This window comes from Panulirus ornatus, chromosome 7, assembly GCF_036320965.1.
Source record: "Panulirus ornatus isolate Po-2019 chromosome 7, ASM3632096v1, whole genome shotgun sequence".
Taxonomy (NCBI): Eukaryota; Metazoa; Arthropoda; class Malacostraca; order Decapoda; family Palinuridae; genus Panulirus; species Panulirus ornatus.
Window position 1 is genome coordinate 2,241,234 of NC_092230.1, and position 26,120 is coordinate 2,267,353.

General features: G+C 39.6%; 1 protein-coding gene across 8 annotated transcripts in view; it reads left to right on the top strand.

Annotated features, from left to right (window-relative positions):
* Positions 1–8,038, top strand: part of LOC139749365 (uncharacterized) — a 492,874-nt gene extending 484,836 nt beyond the window's left edge. For all 8 annotated transcript variants that reach the window (XM_071663129.1, XM_071663130.1, XM_071663123.1 and 5 more), the window contains one exon: positions 6,708–8,038. In XM_071663129.1, the coding sequence (XP_071519230.1) occupies positions 6,708–6,721 (14 nt within the window). In that variant the 3' untranslated portion in view covers positions 6,722–8,038. The remainder of the gene's footprint in view (positions 1–6,707) is intronic.
* Positions 8,039–26,120: the final 18,082 nt, after the last annotated feature.

Sequence of the window (26,120 nt, forward strand, 5' to 3'; positions counted from 1 at the left end):
GTTTGGGAAGTATTCTTTCTCCCCTATCTCCAGGGATTTTTTTTTTTTTTTTTTTTTTTGCTGTCTCCCGTGTTTGCGAGGTAGCGCAAGGAAACAGACGAAAGAAATGGCCCAACCCACCCCCATACACATGTATATACATACGTCCACACACGCAAATATACATACCTACACAGCTTTCCATGGTTTACCCCAGACGCTTCACATGCCTTGATTCAATCCACTGACAGCACATCAACCCCGGTATACCACATCGCTCCAATTCACTCTATTCCTTGCCCTCCTTTCACCCTCCTGCATGTTCAGGCCCCGATCACACAAAATCTTTTTCACTCCATCTTTCCACCTCCAATTTGGTCTCCCTCTTCTCCTCGTTCCCTCCACCTCCGACACATATATCCTCTTGGTCAATCTTTCCTCACTCATTCTCTCCATGTGCCCAAACCATTTCAAAACACCCTCTTCTGCTCTCTCAACCACGCTCTTTTTATTTCCACACATCTCTCTTACCTTTACGTTACTTACTCGATCAAACCACCTCACACCACACATTGTCCTCAAACATCTCATTTCCAGCACATCCATCCTCCTGCGCACAACTCTATCCATAGCCCACGCCATATCTCCAGGGATATATATATATATATTTTTTTCTCTTTTTTTTCATACTATTTGCCATCTCCCACAGTAGTAAGGAAGCAATGAACAGAGCACTGAGCCTTTGAAGTAAATCCTCACTTGGCCCCCTTCTCTGTTCCTTCTTTTGGAAAATTAAAAACAAGAGGGGAGGATTTCCAGCCCCCGCTCCCTCCCCTTTTAGTCGCTTTCTACGACAGGCAGGAAATACATAGGCAGTCTTTCTCCCCTATCCCCATGGATAATATGCAGACAATAAAACAGATGAAAGAATGGCCCAACCCACCATATACACATGTATGTACATAAATGCCCACACACGCACATATACATACCTATACATTTCAACCGTTTTATTTATTTTATTTATTTTGCTTTGTCACTGTCTCCCACATTTGCGAGGTAGCACAAGGAAACAGACAAAAAAAAAGGCCCAACCCACCCACATACACATGTATATACATACACGTCCACACACGCAAATATACGTACCTATACATTTCAACGTATACATACACATACATACACAGACATATACATATGTACACATGTACATAATTCATACCGTCTGCCTTTATTCATTCCCATCGCCACCCCACCACACATGAAATGACACCCCCTACCCTCGCATGTGCACAAGTTAGCAATAGGAAAAAACAACAAAGGCCACGTTCGTTCTCACTCAATCTGTTGCTGTCATGTGTAATGCACCGAAACCACAGCTCCCTTTCCACATTCAGGCCCCACAGAACTTTCCATGGTTTACCTCAGCGCTTCTTATGCCCTGGTTCAATCCATTGACAGCACATCGACCCCGGTATACCACATCGTTCCAATTCACTCTATTCCTTGCACGCCTTTCACCCTCCTGTATGTTCAGGCCCCGATTGCTCAAAACCTTTTTCAGTCCATCCTTCCACCTCCATTTCCTGCATGAGCAAAGTAGCATCAAGAACAGATGACAGAGCCGTAAGAGGAAAATTCTTCACTTGGCTCCTTACTATGTTCCTTCTTTTGGAAAGTTATATTGGAAGGGAGAATTTCCTGCCACCCACTCCTGCCCCTTTTAGTTGCATTCTGCAACACACAAGTAACATCTGCTCACAACCATTCTCTCACCACCATGTGTAATGCACCAAAACCACAGCTCCCTATCCACAACTAAGCCCCACAGAACTTTCCATGGTTTACCCCAGATGCATCACATGCCTGGTTCAGTACATTGACAGCATGTCGACCCCATTATACATCATCAGTTGAATTCACTCTCTTCTGTGCATACCTTCCACCCTCCTGCATGTTGAGGTCACCAATCCCTCAAAATCTTTTTCACCCCATCCTTCCATCTCCAGTGTGGTCTCCCCATTCTCTTTGTTTACTCCCATTCTGATACATATATACTCTGTCAACCACTCCTTACTAATTCTTGCATACGTCCAAACCATTTTAGAACACCCTTTTAAGCTCCCTCAGTCACATTCTTCTTAATATCACATATTCCCTTATGTATTCTATCAAACTCCTCACACCACATATTGTCCTTAAACATTTCATTTCCTGATATCACATTCAGCCTTTTCTGCACAGCCTTATCTATAGCCCATGCCTAGCATTGACTAATATTCTTGGAATTACTATTCCTTCAAACATACCCATTTTTCCCCTCCCAGGTGACGTTCTCTTTTTCCACACATTCTTCAGTACTCCCAGAACCTTCGCCCCCTCCCCCACCATATGACTCATGCTTACATGGTTCCATTTCCTGCCATATCCACTCCCAGGTATTTAGAACACTTCTTTTCCTCCAATTTTTCTTTTCAACTTGCACCCCAGCCAACCTATCCCTCAACCCTACTAAACCTGATAACCTAGCATTTATTCGTGTTTACTGTCAACTTTCTCCTTTTAAACACTCTTCCAGACTCAGTCACCAACTTCTGCAGTTTCTCACTTGATTCTGCATATACATATCAACATATACATACACATATGCAGGCATCACATACATACACATGTACATATTCATATTTGCTTGCCCTCATCCATTCCTGTTTCTACCCTGCCCCACAGTAAAACAGCATCACTCTCCCCTGCTTCAGCGAGGTAGCACCTGGAAAACAGACAAAAAAGGCCTCATTCGTTCACACTCAGTCTCTAGCTGTCATGTGTAATGCACCGAAACCACAGTTCCCTATCCACATCTAGGCCTACAGACCTTTTCATGGTTTTCCCCAGATGATTCACATTCCCTGGTTCATTCCTTTGACAGCACATCAACCCTGGCATACTACATCATTCCAGTCCACTCTTTTCCTTGCATGCTTCTCATCCCATACACATTCACAGCCATATACATATATACACATATACATATTCATACTCGCTTGCCTTCATCCCTTCATGGCGCTGCCCCACCCCATGCGAAACAGCATCGCCATCCCGTGCATCATTGAGATAGTGCCAGGAAAACAGACAAAAAAGGCCACATTTGTGTTTCATGCTTGATCACTGTTTCCAACTTTAGTGAAGTAGTGCCAGGAAACAAACGAAGAAACACACACACACACACACACACACACACACACACACACACACACACACACACACACACACACACCTATATTTATTTATTTATATTTATTATACATAATTGCTGTTAACCGCATCAGCGAGGTAGCACCAGGAAACAGATGAAGAATGGCCCATCCACTCAAATACATATATATATATATATATATATATATATATATATATATATATATATATATGTATATGTATATATATATATATGTGGTTTCAGAAGTGGTAGAGGATGTGTGGATCAGGTGTTTGCTTTGAAGAAGGTATGTGAGAAATACTTAGAAAAGCAAATGGATTTGTATGTAGCATTTATGGATCTGGAGAAGGCATATGATAGAGTTGATAGAGATACTCTGTGGAAGGTATTAAGAATATATGGTGTGGGAGGCAAGTTGTTAGAAGCAGTGAAAAGTTTTTATCGAGGATGTAAGGCATGTGTACGAGTAGGAAGAGAGGAAAGTGATTGGTTCTCAGTGAATGTAGGTTTGCGGCAGGGGTGTGTGATGTCTCAATGGTTGTTTAATATGTTTATGGATGGGTTGTTAGGGAGGTGAATGCAAGAGTTTTGGAAAGAGGGGCAAGTATGAAGTCTGCTGGGGATGAGAGAGCTTGGGAAGTGAGTCAGTTGTTGTTCGCTGATGATACAGCGCTGGTGGCTGATTCATGTGAGAAACTGCAGAAGCTGGTGACTGAGTTTGGTAAAGTGTGTGAAAGAAGAAAGTTAAGAGTAAATGTGAATAAGAGCAAGGTTATTAGGTACAGTAGGGTTGAGGGTCAAGTCAATTGGGAGGTAAGTTTGAATGGAGAAAAACTGGAGGAAGTAAAGTGTTTTAGATATCTGGGAGTGGATCTGGCAGCGGATGGAACCATGGAAGCGGAAGTGGATCATAGGGTGGGGGAGGGGGCGAAAATTCTGGGAGCCTTGAAGAATGTGTGGAAGTCGAGAACATTATCTCGGAAAGCAAAAATGGGTATGTTTGAAAGAATAGTGGTTCCAACAATGTTGTATGGTTGCGAGGCGTGGGCTATGGATAGAGTTGTGCGCAGGAGGATGGATGTGCTGGAAATGAGATGTTTGAGGACAATGTGTGGTGTGAGGTGGTTTGATCGAGTAAGTAACGTAAGGGTAAGAGAGATGTGTGGAAATAAAAAGAGCGTGGTTGAGAGAGCAGAAGAGGGTGTTTTGAAATGGTTTGGGCACATGGAGAGAATAAGTGGGGAAAGATTGACCAAGAGGATATATGTGTCGGAGGTGGAGGGAACGAGGAGAAGAGGGAGACCAAATTGGAGGTGGAAAGATGGAGTGAAAAAGATTTTGTGTGATCGGGGCCTGAACATGCAGGAGGGTGAAAGGAGGGCAAGGAATAGAGTGAATTGGATCGATGTGGTATACCAGGGTTGACGTGCTGTCAGTGGATTGAATCAGGGCATGTGATCTGGGGTAAACCATGGAAAGCTGTGTAGGTATGTGTATTTGCGTGTGTGGACGTATGTATATACATGTGTATGGGGGTGGGTTGGGCCATTTCTTTCGTCTGTTTCCTTGTGCTACCTCGCAAACGTAGGAGGTGGGTTGTGCCATTTCTTTCGTCTGTTTCCTTGTGCTACCTCGCAAACGCGGGAGACAGCGACAAAGCAAAATAATAAAAAAAAATATATATGTATAAGCATATGCATACATATACATACACATATGCATACATTACATACATACACCTGTACATATTCATACTTGCTTGCCTTCGTCCATTCCCATTGCCACCCAACCCCACAGGAAAACAGCATCGCCATCCCTTGCTTCATTGAGGTAGTGCCAGGAATATGCAGACAAAAAGGCCACAGTCATCCACACTCAGTCTCTAGCTGTCATGTGTAATGCTTTGAAACCACAGCTACCTATCCACATCCAGGCCCCACAAACCTTTCCATGGTTTACCCAAGATGCTTCACCTGCCCTGGTTGAGTCCACTGACAGCATGTCAACCCCAGCATACCACATCATATGCCACATTCCTTTGGAGTAAGAAGTCCCTTGACAAGAGTGTATTCCATCTTGTCTAGTGTCAGTGATACAGCCTTGCCAAAGGTGACTGACACTCACTGTGTAATCTCTTGCAGGCAGAGTCTAATAACACTTTATTTGTTTGTCACCCAATGGAGTAATCAAAGTGTATTTTATGTTAGCTCATGGCTGCACCAACAACTGGAGTCCACTGAAATGGGAAAATCCCTCTTTGATGTGCAAGATGTTTTTGTAGTATGGATACATGTATGATAAATTCCAGTGTGTTCCTCATTTCTGTTAGCTCTCTAGTGGTTGTTATATTTCTTCATTGTCAAAAGTGTTGAAGAGGAGGGTTATAAGCTTGGTAGGGCATTGGGGAGGCTTAGGGTGTTATTTTATTTATTTATTTATTTTGCTTTGTCGCTGTCTCCTGCGTTACCGAGGTAGTGCAAGGAAACAGACGAAAGAATGGCCCAACCCACCCACATACACATGTATATACATACACGCAAATATACATACCTATACATCTCAATGTACACATATATATACACACACAGACATATACATATATACACATGTACATAATTCATACTGTCTGCCTTTATTTATTCCCTTTATTTATTTATTCATTGCGTCTGTTATTTCATCTTGGAATCAGTAGGAGAAACTAGGACTTCTCTTCATATAAGGATGAATAGCTACTCAGATTGTTACTGAAGTGCAGAATCTTGTTTTAATGGATTAAGGGGTACACACATACAGGTAAAATATTGTGTATCTTGCAAATATGATTTTCTCATGAATAATAGGATTACTTCATTCAAAAGTAGGCTGTCCCATTATACTGACCTTGCAAGAGGACTACAGAATGAAAACCCATAGTGAGTAGAAGGCCATGAAGTAATGAACTTTGGTTTATTGAGGGAGCATGGAGGATTGAGGTAGAGTGTAGTGTCATTCTTACATCAGAAATTATTAATGCTTGATTCCAGATGATTTCGAAGTTTCAGTTAAAGGAGTCAGACTTTCATTTGATCACTACCTTGTCTTTACAAAATACATATATAATGGCAAGGAGAATGTGTTATTACTTAGTTATTAGAGAATGCAGTATCTAATCATGTGTCTATTGTTCTCCTCCTCTATTCTTGTATTACATTCTTTGATTTAATATTCATCATGACTCGCATACATCAGAGAAAGGTAACATGTGATTATTCTATGAAAATTACATATGTATCTTTCTTTGTAGGTGTACAAGCTAGGCCAAGTCAAATGGCCTAGGTGCTCAGTATGTATATTTCCGAGGTGCAAAGCATCCTCAAGATCACATTTTTTTTTTTTGATAAAACTTTGCCATAAATGTAGCTGGGGTTTATGTTGCATACAAAATAACGTAATCCAGAAATCTATGATTGTGTGTTGGAGAGTTCTCTGTAAAGATGAATTATTTCTTTTATTATTGTTTTTATCCATATTGCAGGTGACCTCCTATGATGTTTGGGTCAAAGGCAAACTAATCATATGTGATACTACAAGACTTTGGCCATGTGAATAGATAATGAAGAATTTCTGTGAAGATTGGCTTCTTCACCAAAGGTTATGTAAATACATAAACAAAGACAACACTTTGTTGTGCTGTGGTATCTATTTAAAGCTGAAAATAATTCCTTGTATAATATCGTTTTATCATGTACAATATGGTTTTATCATGTGTAATCATATGTATTTTGAAAACAGTCCTTTTCATAGCTAAGTATTAAAGACAACTGAAAACTCATTATTATGTGGTGATTAATGGACCAGAGTGACAGACGTATATTGATAAATTTAATTTACTTTTGTCTTTCTTTTCTTAAATCTTCCATTACAAGAATTTTTCAGTGTACAAGCAGACTCTCAGGAGTGCTAATATATATATATATATATATATATATATATATATATATATATATATATATATATATATTTATATATATATATATATATATATATATATTTTTTTTTTCTTTTTTTTTTACCAGATACATGTATACATCGCCTTTTGTTCAAATATAATTCTATGGTTCTAAGGATTGTTGAAACACTTAAACTAATTTATTGTAATACACAGTTGAAAGTCATTCCATAAATTTTTATGTAAAAGAATTTCAAAAGTAACATACTTGTGACTACAAATCATTCCTAAACAATTTGATGGTGTACTGAATGCCAGATTCACTTAAGAAAAGTTAACAAATGACTTTTAAATTTATGGTCTTTAGCTTCAGATACATTGATTGATTATAATGTTAATTGTTTATTTTCATACAAAAGAAAATAATATTTGTTACACAGAAGTTTAAAGTTTTACTGCTCGTGTAAACAGGTTGAATGACTTCATGCTAAGAGTAAAAACCAGCATTAAAGTAAAGCCAAATGAGTAAAAGTCTATAAGTACAATTATTTCAACATAATAGCCTTTCTTGCCTTTAGTGAAATTCATTTGGACAGTTACAGTTTTATAATAGTGTTGATATGATATTTCTCATCTAGCTTTTAAAAAAGTCACCTAGTTATTATCATATGCAGTTCATAGATGCATAAGCAGATCCCCCATGGAATGAAAAGTTCGTCCATACAGTATGATTAATTGTTCATTCTCTTCATAACAATATTATGATTGCCTGACTGTATTTAGGAAAATGGAAGGACAGTTATACTTGGAGAATATATGAATTATTTACATACTTTGTACAAAAAAAGAGGTATTGTATTTAATACACTGTTTATATGAATAGGAAATAAATATATATTTAGGTGTATTTAGCATAATTATATATATTATTATCATTCACTTTTGTGCCCCTTGCCTTCATGCAGTCGTACTATACAGGCATTATGCCAGTCCTCAAGCACCTTATTATGACCCCTACATATGTTGAAAATCCAGATTGACTAATCAACAGCATAGTCATCTCCTTTCTAGGGAAGTTCATCTGCAGTCCCAAGGCCCTTACCTCCTTTTCTCTTTTCACTTAACCATTTGTCATGATTCTCTTCCTTCATGTATTTTCTTGTCTCAAACAGCCCAAATCTGCCATCTTGTCATTTAACACAGTCAGCAGTCCATGATACTCACTCCATCTCATCTTCACTTCTTGTTTGTGTTATACCCTTTCCATATCTGCTCCCCTTACTGATTTTTCCATTTTTCTTGTTTTCCTCACACTTCACAACTTTCTAAAACATTTTTCATTGTCCCTGAAATTTACAAAGGAATTCAAATAGCAATAGACTGCTGGGTCCTTTTGAGGTTTTATGTAACAGTGGAAGATATCAAAACCTCTGATTAGTGTGCCAACACTTTCTCCACCTCTCATTTATCCTCTTTTTCAGCCCCTTTTGATCTGGTATAATAATTTTTCTTGTACATTCTCAGGTCACCTGCACTTTTTCCCAGTGGGTAATGCTCTTTCTCCCTCACTGGTAACTTAGCTCTGTAATCCTACCACTCACTGCTCTGTTTTGCCCATCCACATCCCTCCTTCCACATGCTACATACTTATCTCACACATGTAAGCACCACTTCCCAAAATATTTTCTGTTCCTTTCCATAGCTTTATTTGTTTTCACCTTTTGTCATTCTTCACCTAATCTATCCTGACTTTCTTCCTCAGACCCCATTTCCAAGCTCATGTACATTCACTGTCTTCTTCCATCCCATTTCCTGTTTTTCTGTAGCCACAACAAATTTTCATCACCAAGAAGTGATCAGACATCCCTCCAGCTGCAACTTTCATCACATATGAATATCAATGTCCCTCCTTGGCACACTTATCAATTAGTACACAATCCAACAATTCGTGATGACCCTAAACCCCTTTCTCCCTGTTTTTTTTTTTTTTGTCAAGTAATCCTAATCACCAGTCCTATATCAGCACATAGTTCCATAAGTTGTTAATTATTATCATTCACAGTGGGCATCCCATGTCTCCATAATTATCCCTCATTTGCTACATCACCCACTCTTGCATTCAAATTACCCATCACTAATGCTCAGTCTCTTGCATCAGAATTGCTGACCCATCCTCTTGGTTATTCTCAGACACATGGCTCCCTCCCTCACTCTTTTCACTACCAGATGCATAAATGCCAACATTAGCCAACCTAAGATAATCTACTTTTATTTTCATTTGCATCATTCTAGTGCTCACTCCCTTATATTCTTTCATGCAGTCTCACAACTCATTCATCAAAAGTGCCACCCCTTTCTTTGTGCTTACCCTCATACTAACCCTGAGCTTTACCTTGAGGACACTGCCAATCTATTCTTCTATCCCTTTGAGCTTAGTTTTTCTTGGAGCCAGAACATCTAAGTTCCTCGCTATGGACATATTACTTATCTTTCCATTCTTTTTATCCTGGTTACATCCATATAACTTTAGGCACCTTTGCTTGAGCCTTCAAGGAGGATGAGCATTTTTTGCTTGGCTCCATCAGTTGCCACTTTTAGAAATAGAAAAAACAAGAAGGGAAGAGTTTCTTAATCCCTTTTCCCTTCCCCTTTAGTCAGCTTGAATGACATGCAGGGAATACAAGAATAATATTCTTTTTTCCAGTTACTGCATTTCAGAGTAACTGTATTCTGCTGACTTTTCTTGTACAAGTATTTTATTTATGGCAAGATGTACAGAGGTATACTTCATAGAAATACCTAACTGATAATCTGCTGTATTGAAACTAATTTGCAACATCCGCAAAATCTTATACTAGTGGTTCTTTCTTTGCGATCATTTGTTAACATATTATGTATAATTCTGGGTCATCGTTGCTTAAGAATAAGTCCTTGTATTTCTGAGGGTACTGCATAAATTTTCATTTGTTGCATTTGTTACTGGCATAACAAAGATTACATCTGTTAATTTAAAATCCAAGATACTTGCATTTGCTGGCTTAAAGAGAGACTGCAAGTACATCATTGCATCTATAAGTAAACCATTGCACTCAGTTGATATGGGTGAATGTGTTCAGGTTGCTGCAGCTCGTAAGGTATCAAATTTGAATTGTAAAAATAATTAGCAATTTGAAATCCATCCGTGAGATCTCTTCCATAGGCAGCTTTCATAAGAAGCTGTCCACATTGTACATACATTTTAAGAGTTTTGTTGATCAGTCTGATCATTAAGGCAAAATATAATGAGGCCTAAGACTTCATGATATATATTTTTGTACAAATACAAAAGAAAAAGTCTGTTGAGTTTACATGCTAAGTTATATGGTAGAATGATGATTTTAGAGGATGGTGGCATACATAGTGCATCAGACTGTGGAGGAACAATGTGGCTTCAGGTGTGGCACAGGAGTGTGAATCAAGTGTTTGCTTTGATGAATCTGTATCAGAAATACTTAGAGAACAAAAAGGATTTATATGTGGCATTTAGTGGTCTGGAGAAAGCATATGATAGGGTATATGAAGATGCCTTGTTGAAGGTGTTACAGTTATATGATGTGGGAGAAAAGCTACTAGAAGCAAGAAGTTTTTATCGAGAGTCAGGCTTTTGTGAGAATAGAAAAAAAGGAGGGATAATGATTCCAGATAAAGATCAGTCGGCATCAAAGGTGTGTGATGTCACCATGGCCGTTTAATGTGTTTATGGATACGGTGGTTAGGGAGATAGATGCAAGAGTTTTATGGACTAGGGTGGGTCTGCAGTTTGTTGGCGGTGGGGGCTTAGGAGGTAAGTCATTTCCATATTGATAGAATTGATTGAGAAACTGCAGAAGCTGGTGTCTATGTTTGAGGAAGTGTATGAAAAAAAAATTTAGGGTTGATGTGATTAAAGTAATGGGGTTTAGCAGTGGAGAGACAGTTTGGCTTGACTCTGAGTTTGAATAGAATGAACCATGAGGAAGTAATATGGTTTTTGATACTTAGGAATAGACATGGCAGTGGATGAAACTATGGGAACTTTAGTGAACCATAGGGTGCATAAGTGGGCAAAGGTACTGTTTGCATTGAGGAGTGCATGGAAAGCAAGACTACTTCGTTCAAGGGAAAAGATGGGTATGTTTGTTGGCATAATAATTCTGATGGTGCTGTATGGGTGGAAGTCATGGGCCCTTAACGCAAAAGTACAGAAGTAAGTGAATGCATTGGAAATTAGATGCCTAAGGATAGTATATGGTGTGAGGAGGGTTGACTGAGTAAAGATTAACATTATAACAAAGTTTATAGGAGAATAGAATGTGTTTATGTGAGCTGAGCAGGGTGTGCTGAAATCACTTGGACTTCAGGATAGGACGAGTGAGAAGAGACTGACCAAAAGGGTATATGTGTCTGATGTGGAGTAAACAAGGAGGAGGGAAAAACAGAGGATAAGATGGAAGGGTAGGGAGAAAGATGCTGGGTTATTGGCACCTAAACATGCAAGGGGGTTTGAGTAATTTATAAGAGTGATGTGGTACACAGGGAGCAACCTGCTGTAGAGTGAATTAGAGCGATGTGGTACGCAACTGTTGTCAGTAAACTGAACAGGGCATATAAAGCAATCAGGGTAACCTGTAAAAGGCTGTAGATAGAGGGTGTCTGGTTTCAGTACCTTTAGATGACAGATAGAGAGTGGATGTAAACAAACAGATGCTCCTTCTTCATCTGTTCCTGTGCTTGGTGAACAAGCAACATTTATTCACAGATCACCACATCCCCCAAAGTATAACACAGACAGTTCTTATATCCATCGAAATGACCCAGTAAATAGTAAACAACTACTCTCTCAAATCAATCTTAAACTCCAATCCACCAAACATACACTTATCAGAAGCCACAATCCTTGGACAAACATGAATCACATTTTCCTAAGTACTCTCTAGATGTCACTTATCCCTGCAACACCACAAACACCATTTCAGTATATCCCAAGACCATTCATATTCACAATGCAACTGCAGCAGTGAAAACACCAAACACTACTCAATTGCCCTAAACATACACATAACATCACCGTACTTTATGACCTCTGGCCCTAACCAGTAGACATATCCATCTTCATGTTACATGAGCCTCACAAACATAGAAGGGAGTAAATGGGGAAGTGGTAACAGCTGGTGATGAAGTGAGGAGATGGAGTGAGTATTTTGAAGGACTGCTGAATTTGATTGATGTTAAATTGGGCAGGGGTGATATGCAAAGTGAGACAGACAAGGAGTGTTTTGGTGAAGCAAGAAGTGGTGAAACCCTTACATAAGATGAAATGTTGTTAGGCAGCTGGAGTGAATGGTATTGCAGCTGAATTTCTTCAGAAGGGTGGTGACTGTTGTTGACTGGTGTGTTAGGGTTTTCAGGATTTGCATGGATCATGGTGAGGTCCCTGAGGATTAGCAGAATATGTATATATAGTGCCACTATATAATGGCAGCAGGAATAAAGGTGAGTGATCAAACCACAGAGGTGTAAGACTGTTGAGTGTACTAGATAAGATGTTTGGGAGATTAGTGATTGAGAGGATGAGAGCATGTACAGAGCATCAGACAAGAGAGCAACAGAGTGGTTTTAAGAGTATTAGAGGATGTGTGGATCAGGTGTTTGCTTTAAAAAATGTGTGCTAGATACTTACAAACAAAAGGTTTTGTTTGTGGCATTAATGAATCTTGAGAAAATATATGATAGGAATGATAGAGATGGCTTCTGCAAGGTTTTAAGAATATATGGTGTGAGAGGAAAGCTCCTAGAATCAATAAGTTTTTATCTAGAGTGTAAGGCATGTTTACAAGTAGGAAGAGAGGAGAATGAATGGTTCCAGGTGAAAATTGATTTGCGACAAGGGTTTGTGGTGTCACCACAGCTGTTTAATTTGTTTACTGTAAGGGTGGTGAGTGAGATAAATGCAACATTCTTGGAGAGATAAGTATACAGTCTGTAAGGGATGATGGGGGTCTGGAAAGTGAGTCATTTGTTGTATGCTGATGCCACAGCACTGTTGGCAGATTTAAACGAGAAACTGTAGAAGTCAGTGGCAGAATGTAAGAGTATGTGAAGGGAGGAAGTTGAGAGTAAATGTGAATAAATAGCAACATTATTAAGTATAGGAAAGTAGAGGAACAAATTAGTTGGGGGTGTGAGTTTGAATGGGGAGAAATTGAAGAAAGTGAAGTGTTTTAGATATGTGGGAGTGAATATGGTGGCAAATGGAACCACGGGAGTGAAAGTGAGTCATAGGATGGATGAGGGGGGTGGAAGGTACTGGGAGCATTAAAGAATGAGTGGAATGAAATTTTTTTATCTAGGAAGGTAAGATTAGGCATGTTTAAAGGTGTTGTAGTTTCAGAAATGTCATATGAATATAAGGTATGGGCTGTAGATGAGGATATGCAGAGGACAGCAGGTGTTTGAGGACAGTGTGTGGTGTGGGATGGTTTGATCGAGTAAGTAATAAAAGGGTAAGAGAGACGTGTGGTGATGAAAACAGAGTGGTTGAGAGAGCTGAAGAGGTTATGCTGAAATGGTTTGGACATCTGAAGAGGGGTTGACAAAAGAGGATGTATGTGTCAAAAGTGGAGGGGACAAAGAGAAGGAGGAGACTAAACTGGTGGAACAAGTGGATGAAGTGAAAAAGATTTTGAGTGATTGAGGCCTGAACATGCAGGAAGGTGAATTACTTGCATGGGATAGATTGAATTGGAATGATGTGGTTAACAGGGATCAGTGTTTTGTCACTGGACTGAAATAGGGCATGTGAAGGCTAGGGGAAACCATGGAGAGGTCTGAAGGGCCTGGTTGTGGAAAGGGAGCTGTGATTTCAGTGCATTACATATCATAGCTAGAGAATAGATGAAAGATTGTGGTCTTGCCTCATCTGTTCATGGTGCTCCCTCGCAAATGCAGGAAGCGGTGATCAAATATGAAAAACAGATACAAATACACACACACACACACACACACACACACACACACACACACACACATAAATATATATTTTTTTTTTCACACATATTTGCCACATCCCGCATTAGCAAGGTAGCATTAAGAACAGAGGACTGAGCCTTAGAGGAAATATCCTCACTGGGCCCCCTTCTCTGTTCCCTCTTTTGGAAAATTAAAAATGGGAGGGGAGGATTTCCACCCCCCCCCCACCCACCCACCCACCCTTTTAGTCACCTTCTATGACACACAAGAGAATATGTGGGAAGTATTCTTTCTCCCCTATCCCAGGGATAATATGTTATTATTATTATTATTATTATTATTATTATTATTATTATTATTATTATTATTATACTTTATTGCCGTTTCCTGCATCAGTGAGGTAGTGCCAGGAAACAGATGAAGAATGGCCCATCCACTCATATGCACATTATTTATTTTATTTATTTTGCTTTGTCACTGTCTCCCGCGTTAGCGAGGTAGTGCAAGGAAACAGATGAAAGAATGGCCCAACCCATCCACATACACATGTATATACATACACATCTACACACGCAAATATACATACCTATATATCTCAATGTATACATATATATACACACACAGACATATACATATATACACATGCACATAATTCATACTGTTTGCCTTTATTCATTCCCATCGCCACCCCGCCACACATGAAAATAACCACCCCCTCCCCCCAAATGTGCACGAGGTAGCACTAGGAAAAGACAACAAAGGCCACTTTCGTTCACATTCAGTCTCTACCTTTTTTTTTTTTTTTTTTTTTTTTTTTTTTTTTTATACTTTGTCGCTGTCTCCCGCGTTTGCGAGGTAGCGCAAGGAAACAGACGAAAGAAATGGCCCAACCCCCCCCCCCCATACACATGTACATACACACGTCCACACACGCAAATATACATACCTACACAGCTTTCCATGGTTTACCCCAGACGCTTCACATGCCTTGCTTCAATCCACTGACAGCACGTCAACCCCTGTATACCACATGACTCCAATTCACTCTATTTCTTGCCCTCCTTTCACCCTCCTGCATGTTCAGGCCCCGATCACACAAAATCTTTTTCACTCCATCTTTCCACCTCCAATTTGGTCTCCCTCTTCTCCTCGTTCCCTCCACCTCCGACACATATATCCTCTTGGTCAATCTCTCCTCACTCATTCTCTCCATGTGCCCAAACCATTTCAAAACACCCTCTTCTGCTCTCTCGACCACGCTCTTTTTATTTCCACACATCTCTCTTACCCTTACGTTACTTACTCGATCAAACCACCTCACACCACACATTGTCCTCAAACATCTCATTTCCAGCACATCCATCCTCCTGCGCACATCTCTATCCATAGCCCACGCCTCGCAACCATACAGCATTGTTGGAACCACTATTCCCTCAAACATACCCATTTTTGCTTTCCGAGATAATGTTCTCGACTTCCACACATTTTTCAAGGCTCCCAAAATTTTCGCCCCCTCCCCCACCCTATGATCCACTTCCGCTTCCATGGTTCCATCCGCTGACAGATCCACTCCCAGATATCTAAAACACTTCACTTCCTCCAGTTTTTCTCCATTCAAACTCACCTCCCAATTGACTTGACCCTCACCCCTACTGTACCTAATAACCTTGCTCTTATTCACATTTACTCTCAACTTTCTTCTTCCACACACTTTACCAAACTCAGTCACCAGCTTCTGCAGTTTCTCACATGAATCAGCCACCAGCGCTGTATCATCAGCGAACAACAATTGACTCACTTCCCAAGCTCTCTCATCCCCAACAGACTTCATACTTGCCCCTCTTTCCAGGACTCTTGCATTTACCTCCTTTACAACCCCATCCATAAACAAATTAAACAACCATGGAGACATCACACACCCCTGCCGCAAACCTACATTCACTGAGAACCAATCACTTTCCTCTCTTCCTACACGTACACATGCCTTACATCCTCGATAAAAACTTTTCACTGCTTCTAACAACTTGCCTCCCACCCCATATATTCTTAATACCTTCCACAGAGCATCTCTATCAACTCTATCATATGCCTTCTCCAGATCCATAAATGCTACATACAAATCCATTTGCTTTTCTAAGTACTTCTCACATACATTCTTCAAAGCAAACACCTGATCCACACATCCTCTACCACTTCTGAAACCGCACTGCTCTTCCCCAATCTGATGCTCTGTACATGCCTTCACCCTCTCAATCAATACCCTCCCATATAATTTACCAGGAATACTCAACAAACTTATACCTCTGTAATTTGAGCACTCACTCTTTTCCCCTTTGCCTTTGTACAATGGCACTATGCACGCATTCCGCCAATCCTCAGGCACCTCACCATGAGTCATACATACATTAAATAACCTTACCAACCAGTCAACAATACAGTCACCCCCTTTCTTAATAAATTCCACTGCAATACCATCCAAACCTGCTGCCTTGCCGGCTTTCATCTTCCGCAAAGCTTTTACTACCTCTTCTCTGTTTACCAAATCATTTTCCCTAACCCTCTCACTTTGTACACCACCTCGACCAAAACACCCTATATCTGCCACTCTGTCATCAGACACATTCAACAAACCTTCAAAATACTCATTCCATCTCCTTCTCACATCACCGCTACAGTCTCTACCTGTCATGCAATAATGCACCAAAACCACAGCTCCCTTTCCACATCCAGGCCCCACAGAACTTTCCATGGTTTACCGCAGATGCTTCACTTGCCCTGGTTCAATCCATTGACAGCAAGTCGATCCCGGTATACCACATCGTCCAATTCACTCTATTCCTTGCATGCCTTTCACCCTCCTGCATATTCAGGCCCCAATCACTCAAAATCTTTTTCACTCCATCTTTCCACCTCCAGTTTGGTCTCCCACTTCTCCTCTTTCCCTCCACCTCTGACACATATATCCTCTTGGTCAATCTTTCCTCACTCATTCTGTCCATGTGACCAAACCATTTCAACACACCCTCTTCTGCTCTCTCAACCACACTCTTTTTATTACCACACATCTCATATGCACATATACGTACATAAATGCCCATACAGTCACATAAACATACGCATACATATCGACATATACATAAATATACATACACATACACACATGTACATATTCGTACTTGTTTGCCTTCATCCATTCCTGTCGCCACCCCATCCCACAGGAAGCAGCATCGTTACCCCCACTTCAGCAAGGTAGCGCCAGGGAAAAAGACAAAAAGGCCACATTCATTCACACTCAGTCTTCAGCTGTCATGTGTAATGCACCAAAACCACAGCTCCCTTTCCACATCCACGGCCCACAGACCTTTCCATGATTTACCCTAGATGGTTCACATGCCCTGTTTCAGTCTACTGACAGCACATCGACCACAGTATACCACATTGTTCCAATTCACTCCATTGCTTGCACACCTCTCACCCTCCTGTATGTTCAGACCCTGATTGCTCAAAATCTTTTTCACTCCATCCTTCCACCTCCAATTTGGTCTCCCTTTTCTCATTGTTCTCTCCACCTCTGACACATATATCCTCTTTGTCAATCTTTCCTCACTCATTCTCTCCATATGTCCAAACCATTTCAACACACCCTCTTATGCTCTCTCAACCACACTCTTTTTATTTCCACACATCTCTCTTACCCTTTCATTATTTGCTTGATCAAATCACCTCACACCACATATTGTCCTCAAACATTCCATTTCCAACACATCCACCCTCATCTGTACAACCCTATCCATAGCCCATGCCTCGCAACCATATAACATTGTTGGAAGTACTATTCCTTCAAACATACCCATTTTTGCTCTCCAAGATAATGTTCTCTCCTTCCACACATTCCTATCATCGTTCCCAGATCCTTCGCCCCCTCCCCCACCCTGTGACTCACTTCCACTTCCTTGGTTCCATCTGCTGCTAAGTCCACTCCCAGATATCTAAACACTTCACTTCAATTATTCTCCATTCAAACTTACATCCTAGTTGACTTGTCCTTCCACCCTACTGAACCTAGTAACATTGCTCTTATTCACATTTACTCTCAATTTTCTCTTTTCACACACTTTTCCAAACTCTGCAGTTTCTCACTCAAATCTGCCACTAGAGCTGTTTCATTGGCAAACAACAACTGACTTTCCCAAGCCCTCTCATCCCCAACAGAGTGCATACTTGCCCCTCTCTCCAAAACTCTTGCATTTACCTCTCTAACCACCCCATTTATAAACAAATTAAACAAACATGGGGACATCACGCACCCCTGCCGCAGACTGACATTTACTGAGAACCAATCACTTTCCTCTCTTCCTTACATCCTCAATAAAAACTCTTCACTGCTTCTAGCAACTTACCTCCCACACCATACACTCTTAAAACCTTCCACAAAGCATCTCTATCAACCCTATCATATGCCTTCTCCAGATCCATGAATGCTACATACAAATCCATCTGTTTTTTTAAGTATTTCCCACATACATTCTTCAAAGCAAACACCTGATCAACACATCCTCTACCACTTCTGAAACCACACTGCTCTTCCCCAATCTGATGCTGTGTACATGCCTTCACCCTCTCAGTCAATACCCTCCCATATAATTTCCCAGGAATACTCATCAAACTTATGCCTCTGTAGTTTTTAACACTCATCTTTATCCCCTTTGCCTTTGTGCAATGCATGCATTCCACCAATCCTCAGGCATTTCACCATGGTCCATACATACATTGAATTTCCTTTCCAACCAATCAACAACACAATCACCCCCTTTTTTTTTTATAAATTCCACTGCAATACCATCCAAATCCATTGCCTTGCCGGATTTCATCCTTTGCAGAGCTTTCACTACCTCTTCCCTGTTTACCCAACCACTCTCCCACTTTGCACACCACCCCAACCAAAACACCCTATATCTGCCACTCTATCATCAAACACTTTCAGTAAACTTCAAAACACTCACTCCATCTACTTCTCACTTCATCACTACCTGTTATTACTTACCCACTCATCCCTTCACCGATGTTCCCATTTGTTCTCTTGTCTTATGCATGATATTTACCTTCTTCCAAAGCATCTGCATATGCTCCCAAAAGTTTAATGATACTCTCTCACCCCAACTCTCATTTGCCCTCTTTTTCAACCCTTGCACCTTTCTCTTGACATCCTGCCACTTTGTTTTTATACATCTCCTATTCATTTGCACTCCTTCCTTGCAATTATCTTCCAATTATTACATGACAGCTAGAGACTGAGTGTGAACAAATGGGGCCTTTGTTGTCTTTTCCTAGCGCTACCTCGCACACATGAGGGGGGAGGGGGTTGTTATTGGATGTGTGGCGAGGTGGCGATGGGAACAGATAAAGGCAGATAGTATGAATTATGTACATGTGTATATATGTATATGTCTGTGTGTGTATATATATGTATACATTGAGATGTATAGGTATGCATATTTTGCGTGTGTGGATGTGTATGTATATACATGTGTATGTGTTGGGCCATTCTTTCGTCTGTTTCCTTGCACTACCTCGCTAATGTGGGAGACAGCAACAAAGCAAAATAAATGAATAAATAAATGTATATACATCTGTGTATATATACATATACACATGTGTGTGTGGGTGGGGTGGGCCATTCTTTTGTCTGTTTCCTTGCGCTACCTTGCTTAAGTGGGAGATGGTGATCAAGTATTATAATAAAAACATATATGATTTTCCAAAAGAAGGAACAGAGAAAGGGGCCAAGTGAGGATATTCCCTCTAAGGCTCAGTCCTCTGTTCATAATGCTACCTCGCGAACGTGGGAAACGTGTGGTGGGGTGGCGATGAGAATGGATGGGGGCAGCGAGTGTGAATGGGTGCATGTGTATATATGTATATGTCTGTGTATGTATATATATGTATTCATTGAAATGTATAGGTATGTATATGTGGGTGGGTTGGGCCATTCTTTTGTTTGTTTCCTTGTGCTACCTCACTAACGCAGGAGACAACAACAAAGTATAATAAAAAATAAATTTATATATATATATATATATATGTACCGGGGTCGACGTGCTGTCAATGGATTGAACCAGGGCATGTGAAGCGTCTGGGGTACACCATGGAAAGTTCTGTGGGGCCTGGATGTGGAAAGGGAGCTGTGGTTTCGGTGCATTATTACATGACAGCTAGAGACTGGATGTGAACGAATGGGGCCTTTGTTGTCTTTTCCTAGCACTACCTCGCACACATGAGGAGGGAGGGTGTTGTTATTCCATGTGTGGCGGGGTGGCGATGGGAATGAATAAAGGCAGACAGTATGAATTATGTATGAATTATATATGTATATGTCTGTGTGTGTATATATATGTATACATTGAGATGTATAGGTATGTATATGTGCTGTGTGTGGACGTGTATGTATATACATGTGTATGTGGGTGGGTTGGGCCATTCTTTCGTCTGTTTCCTTGCGCTACCTTGCTAACACAGGAGACAGCAACAAAGCAAAATTAAATAAATAAATAATGAATATATATATATATATATATATATATATATATATATATATATATATATATATATATATATATATATATATTTTCTTTTTTTTTTTTTTTTGCTTTGTCGCTGTCTCCCGCGTTTGCGAGGTAGCGCAAGGAAACAGACGAAAGAAATGGCCCAACCCACCCCCATACACATGCCTTGATTCAATCCACTGACAGCACGTCAACCCCGGTATACCACATCGCTCCAATTCACTCTATTCTTTGCCCTCCTTTCACCCTCCTGCATGTTCAGGCCCCGATCACACAAAATCTTTTTCACTCCATCTTTGTACCTCCAATTTGGTCTCCCTCTTCTCCTCGTTCCCTCCACCTCCGACACATATATCCTCTTGGTCAATCTTTCCTCACTCATTCTCTCCATGTGACCAAACCATTTCAAAACACCCTCTTCTGCTCTCTCAACCACGCTCTTTTTATTTCCACACATCTCTCTTACCCTTACGTTACTTACTCGATCAAACCACCTCACACCACACATTGTCCTCAAACATCTCATTTCCAGCACATCCATCCTCCTGCGCACAACTCTATCCATAGCCCACGCCTCGCAACCATACAACATTGTTGGAACCACTATTCCTTCAAACATACCCATTTTTGCTTTCCGAGATAATGTTCTCGACTTCCACACATTCTTCAAGGCTCCCAGAATTTTCGCCCCCTCCCCCACCCTATGATCCACTTCCGCTTCCATGGTTCCATCCGCTGCCAGATCCACTCCCAGATATCTAAAACACTTCACTTCCTCCAGTTTTTCTCCATTCAAACTCACCTCCCAATTGAATTGACCCTCAACCCTACTGTACCTAATAACCTTGCTCTTATTCTAATTTACTCTTAACTTTCTTCTTTCACACACTTTACCAAACTCAGTCACCAGCATCTGCAGTTTCTCACATGAATCAGCCACCAGCGCTGTATCATCAGCGAACAACAACTGACTCACTTCCCAAGCTCTCTCATCCCCAACAGACCCCATACTTGCCCCCCTTTCCAAAACTCTTGCATTCACCTCCCTAACAACCCCATCCATAAACAAATTAAACAACCATGGAAACATCACACACCCCTGCCGCAAACCTACATTCACTGAGAACCAGTGAATATATATATATATATATATATATATATATATATATATATATATATATATATATATATATATATATATATATATCATACTATTTGCCATTTCCCACATTAGCAAGGTAGCATTAGGAACAGAGGATTGAGCCTTTGAAGGAAATCCTCACTTGGCCCCATTCTCTGTTCCATCTGGAAAATCAAAAACGAGAGGGGAGGATTTCCATGTGGATTGGGGAGAAAGAATACTTCCCATGTATTCTCTGTGTGTTGTAGAAGGCGACTAAAAGGGGAGGGAGCAGGGGGCTGGAAATCCTCCCTCCCGTTTTAATTTTTCCAAAAGAAGGAACAGAGAAGGGGGCCAAGTGAGGATATACCCTCCAAGACTCAGTCCCATGTTCTTAATGTTACCTTGCTAATGCTGGAAATGGCAAATATGTTTGAAATATGTATGAAAATCAAAAACGACAGGGGAGGATTTCCCTGGGGATAGAGGAGAAAGAATACTTCCCACTTATTCCCTTCGTGTTGTAAAAGGCGACTAAAAGGGGAGGAAGCAGGGGGCTGGAAATCCTTCCCTCTCGTTTTTCATTTTCCAAAAGAAGGAACAGAGAAGGGGGCCTAGTGAGGATATTTCCTCAAAGGTTCAGTCCTCTGTTCTAAATGCTACCTCGCTAATGCAGGAAATGGCGAATAGTACGAAAAAAAAATATATGTATCATCCCCAGGATAGGAAAGAAAGAATACTTCCCACATATTCCCTGCGTGTCATAGGAGGTGACTAAAAGGGGAGGGAGTGGAGGGCTGGATATCCTCCCCTCCTGTTTTTTTGCTTTTCTAAAAGCAGGAACAGAGGGGGTTTACCAAGTGAGGATATTCCCTCTAGGGCTCAGTCCTCTGTCTTTGGCCCTATTTTGCTAATGTAGGAAGTGGCAAATATGTATAAAACATATATATATATATATATATATATATATATATATATATATATATATATATATATATATATGTATATATATATTTTTTTTTTTTTTTTATACTTTGTCGCTGTCTCCCGCTATCAATATATATATATATATATATATATATATATATATATATATATATTGATAGATACATAGATACAAAGATAGATAGATACATAGATAGATAGATACATAGATATGTATATACACTCCCTTGAGCCAGGTACCCATTTCATCAACCAACCCCTAAGGGTAGATGAACAGCTGGGTTGACTATGGACAGGCTGCCAAAACCATGATTCGAACCTGTGCACTTGATCCTGGGCAGCCCATGATTACTTAATGGACAGGAATACTAATCAAGTCCAAACTCTTTTTAATTTTTGGGGAAAAAAAAGTCAAAATACCCCATATTGATGAATATTTGGAAGAGCATCATGCCTTAGTTATAGTCAAATCTGGGAGTTTATTGAGATCACTGGAGATTATTGAGGGGAATACAGTTTTGTTCATTAAGGAAGCCTGAAAACCACTCACTAAGGAACACCTAGCCTTAGATTGAGACCAATTTTGTTGGTTCAACCTGACTTGCATGCTAAAGCCCGAGAGATCAGAAAGGTGGCTTTTACTTTAGCCTTTCCAAAGGGTCTTTCCATAAAGGAGGTTTGGCATTCCTCAGCGCTTCTGTGAATCAATACCTTAAATCAAATGTCAAGAATCGAGCTTTGCATGATGATGGGCATATCACCTTTAAGGTAGAGGTGTGTTAATGATCTACAGGATGTAGTTTTTTAAGTTTTTCTGTATCCCTCCTTCTCCATGTTGTTATACCTTCACAGCTCATAGGACAGCTCAACCCTGAAGAGAAAGGTGTCATGAAGAATGAGAAACTTTCTCTCCAGGGCAGTGTCCTGCAAGTAAAATTCCCATCCTACCATCCCCTTCCATTTAGATTTTTTTTATTAACTTACTCTAACAGCCTTTAGGATAATGTCCATGTTCTGAGAATTACAAAATGACCAGTGTGACCAGTGGGTCAGCTGGTAAGATGATAGAGTCATCAATGAGTGGAGGTTGCAGAATGGTAGGGTGGACCCAGACCAAGCTGTAGGCCACGAGTGAAGAGTATTTAGCAAGGGGTGAGGCATGAACCTCACCATAAGGAAGGAGTTTAGGTGTTTCTAACCCCTGAAGTATCAGAAAATCTCCTACAGCTTGTGGAACACCACCCCGGAGGGAAACAGATTTTCATTCCTCAAAAAATCCTCTATTTTCCCCATTGTATAATATATATTTTATCCACAAGTAAAGGAAAACCCAAAAAGTATGATAGTATACTTTTTCCATCTTGATGTGGTAAGGTTTTGAATGGAATGCAGTAAGGTAGAGACTTGGCTAGTGTATAAGAATTGTGATTTCACTCTGTATAAACTTTAGCACAGTGCATATTCTATGATTTCTTTCTAAGTATATTTTCACATTATATACCCCACTACACACATCCATATTATTCATGCATCATTTATAGATTAGTTTTAGTAACAAAACTTTATTTACCTGGATAAGGTAACAAATAATCATAAAACCAAAAGTGTAAGTGCTAATACCACAGTAATTTTCTCTTCAAAACTTAATTTTCAATACATTATTCTTTACTTGTCTGTAAGTCAGAGTGGATGCTTACACTACATACTACAAATGTGACAACAGACTACACAAAATGTGACACAACAGACTACACAATTTATGGCTTGTATCCTAGTATCATTTCGTATTATGTACACTAAGCACACCATACGTACCATTTATGTATTATCTACACATGAAAGATGTTAATTACATCTTATTTACGCAGGCAGACGTTAACTTATAAGAATAGATAAATGAATAATTTTATTACCAAAATATAAACACTAATACCAGTTGTTACATCTCTGTCTTAAAACCATAAGTAATTAAATTTTCATCACTTTCTTGGTCTTTTACTTTGGGGCAAATGGGAAAGTGGACACTTACATAAGACACTGCAGGATGCATGTGATTCCTTCATTGATAGAATCTATAACTTAGATGGAATGATTACTTTTTGAATGAGTTCACAATTTCAGTTCATATTTTATTGACTGTAGTGAAATCTCTGAAGGCCAGTGTGTAAATCTGTAACCTAAACAAAATTCTTTGTATTTTTATTAATACCACTAATAATCATCATTATTTTTCATTGTCATAAGATGCCTTCATTTTCATTATCATAAAATGCTTAAAGACAGTGTAGTTCTAGCTGTGCCTTCTACAAACACATTTTATTCTTCCTGATCTTCTTCAATAAAAAATTATGATTAATACAAGCTTTCTTCTTCATCAATCACCCTATGTATCAAATGATAATGGATTTGTATGAGTGTCATCCCAACCAAGTCCACACATGAAAACCCTCTTTGGTGATGCCTGGGTGATTGAGGTCCATGATATTTTTTCCAGAATTTGGGGTTAAGAATGCTTTGGCACCTTTGGGTAATTGGTGGAATCAATCATTACCTGGGATTTCAAATGATGGCTAAAACCAAAAGCTATCATATGATGTGTGAAGCTGCAAGTAAATGATAAGTCTTATGATGTGTGAAGCAGTAAAAGGGTAAATGGATTGAATACTAATGATAAAACGGACTTTTCTGTCTATTAAGGTAAGGATACTCTATATATATCTGTTTATATGCCATGAGCTTATTTCTTGATATTCTAAAGTTTCCCCAAAGGTAAGGAAGCTAAATATTTCTCTGTCATGTATATTTTATCATAAGATCTTATTCAAACATTTTTGAATATCCTTAAATACCGAATGAGTGAAAAGATCCGAACATATTATACCTATTTTTTCAAACTTTGTCAGATGCCCTAAATTCCAGCCAAGGATTAAGAAAGAATTGGAATTAGGTGTGAACAACAGCAGCATGACATCATCTCATATATTCATCACAAGGGATGTGAAACCAGATAGCACAAATTTAAAGATTCACACACCAGTGATTTTTTCATTATTATTTATGGTGTTAGCTCATTAAGTCCAACTTTGCTATTTGTAAACTGATACATTGAAGTCTTCTGTTGAAAGAATATAAGTGGTCAATTTGCTGACTTCTTTTCATTCAAAAGAATACATACAGTGTAAGGGATGAAAATGAAGGCAGAGTGATAATATGGCCTTAACATCATTCACCAGTGTGTTCCAATATTAAGAATTTCACACATTATTCTAAAGAAAATTTTATAGATATTTTGGGTAGAAAAAGCTGTTGGATGATATCCTGTTAAATATAGGATGTAAAATACCATTTTTAAGTGATAACTTACATCTTTTACTGTATATAGAT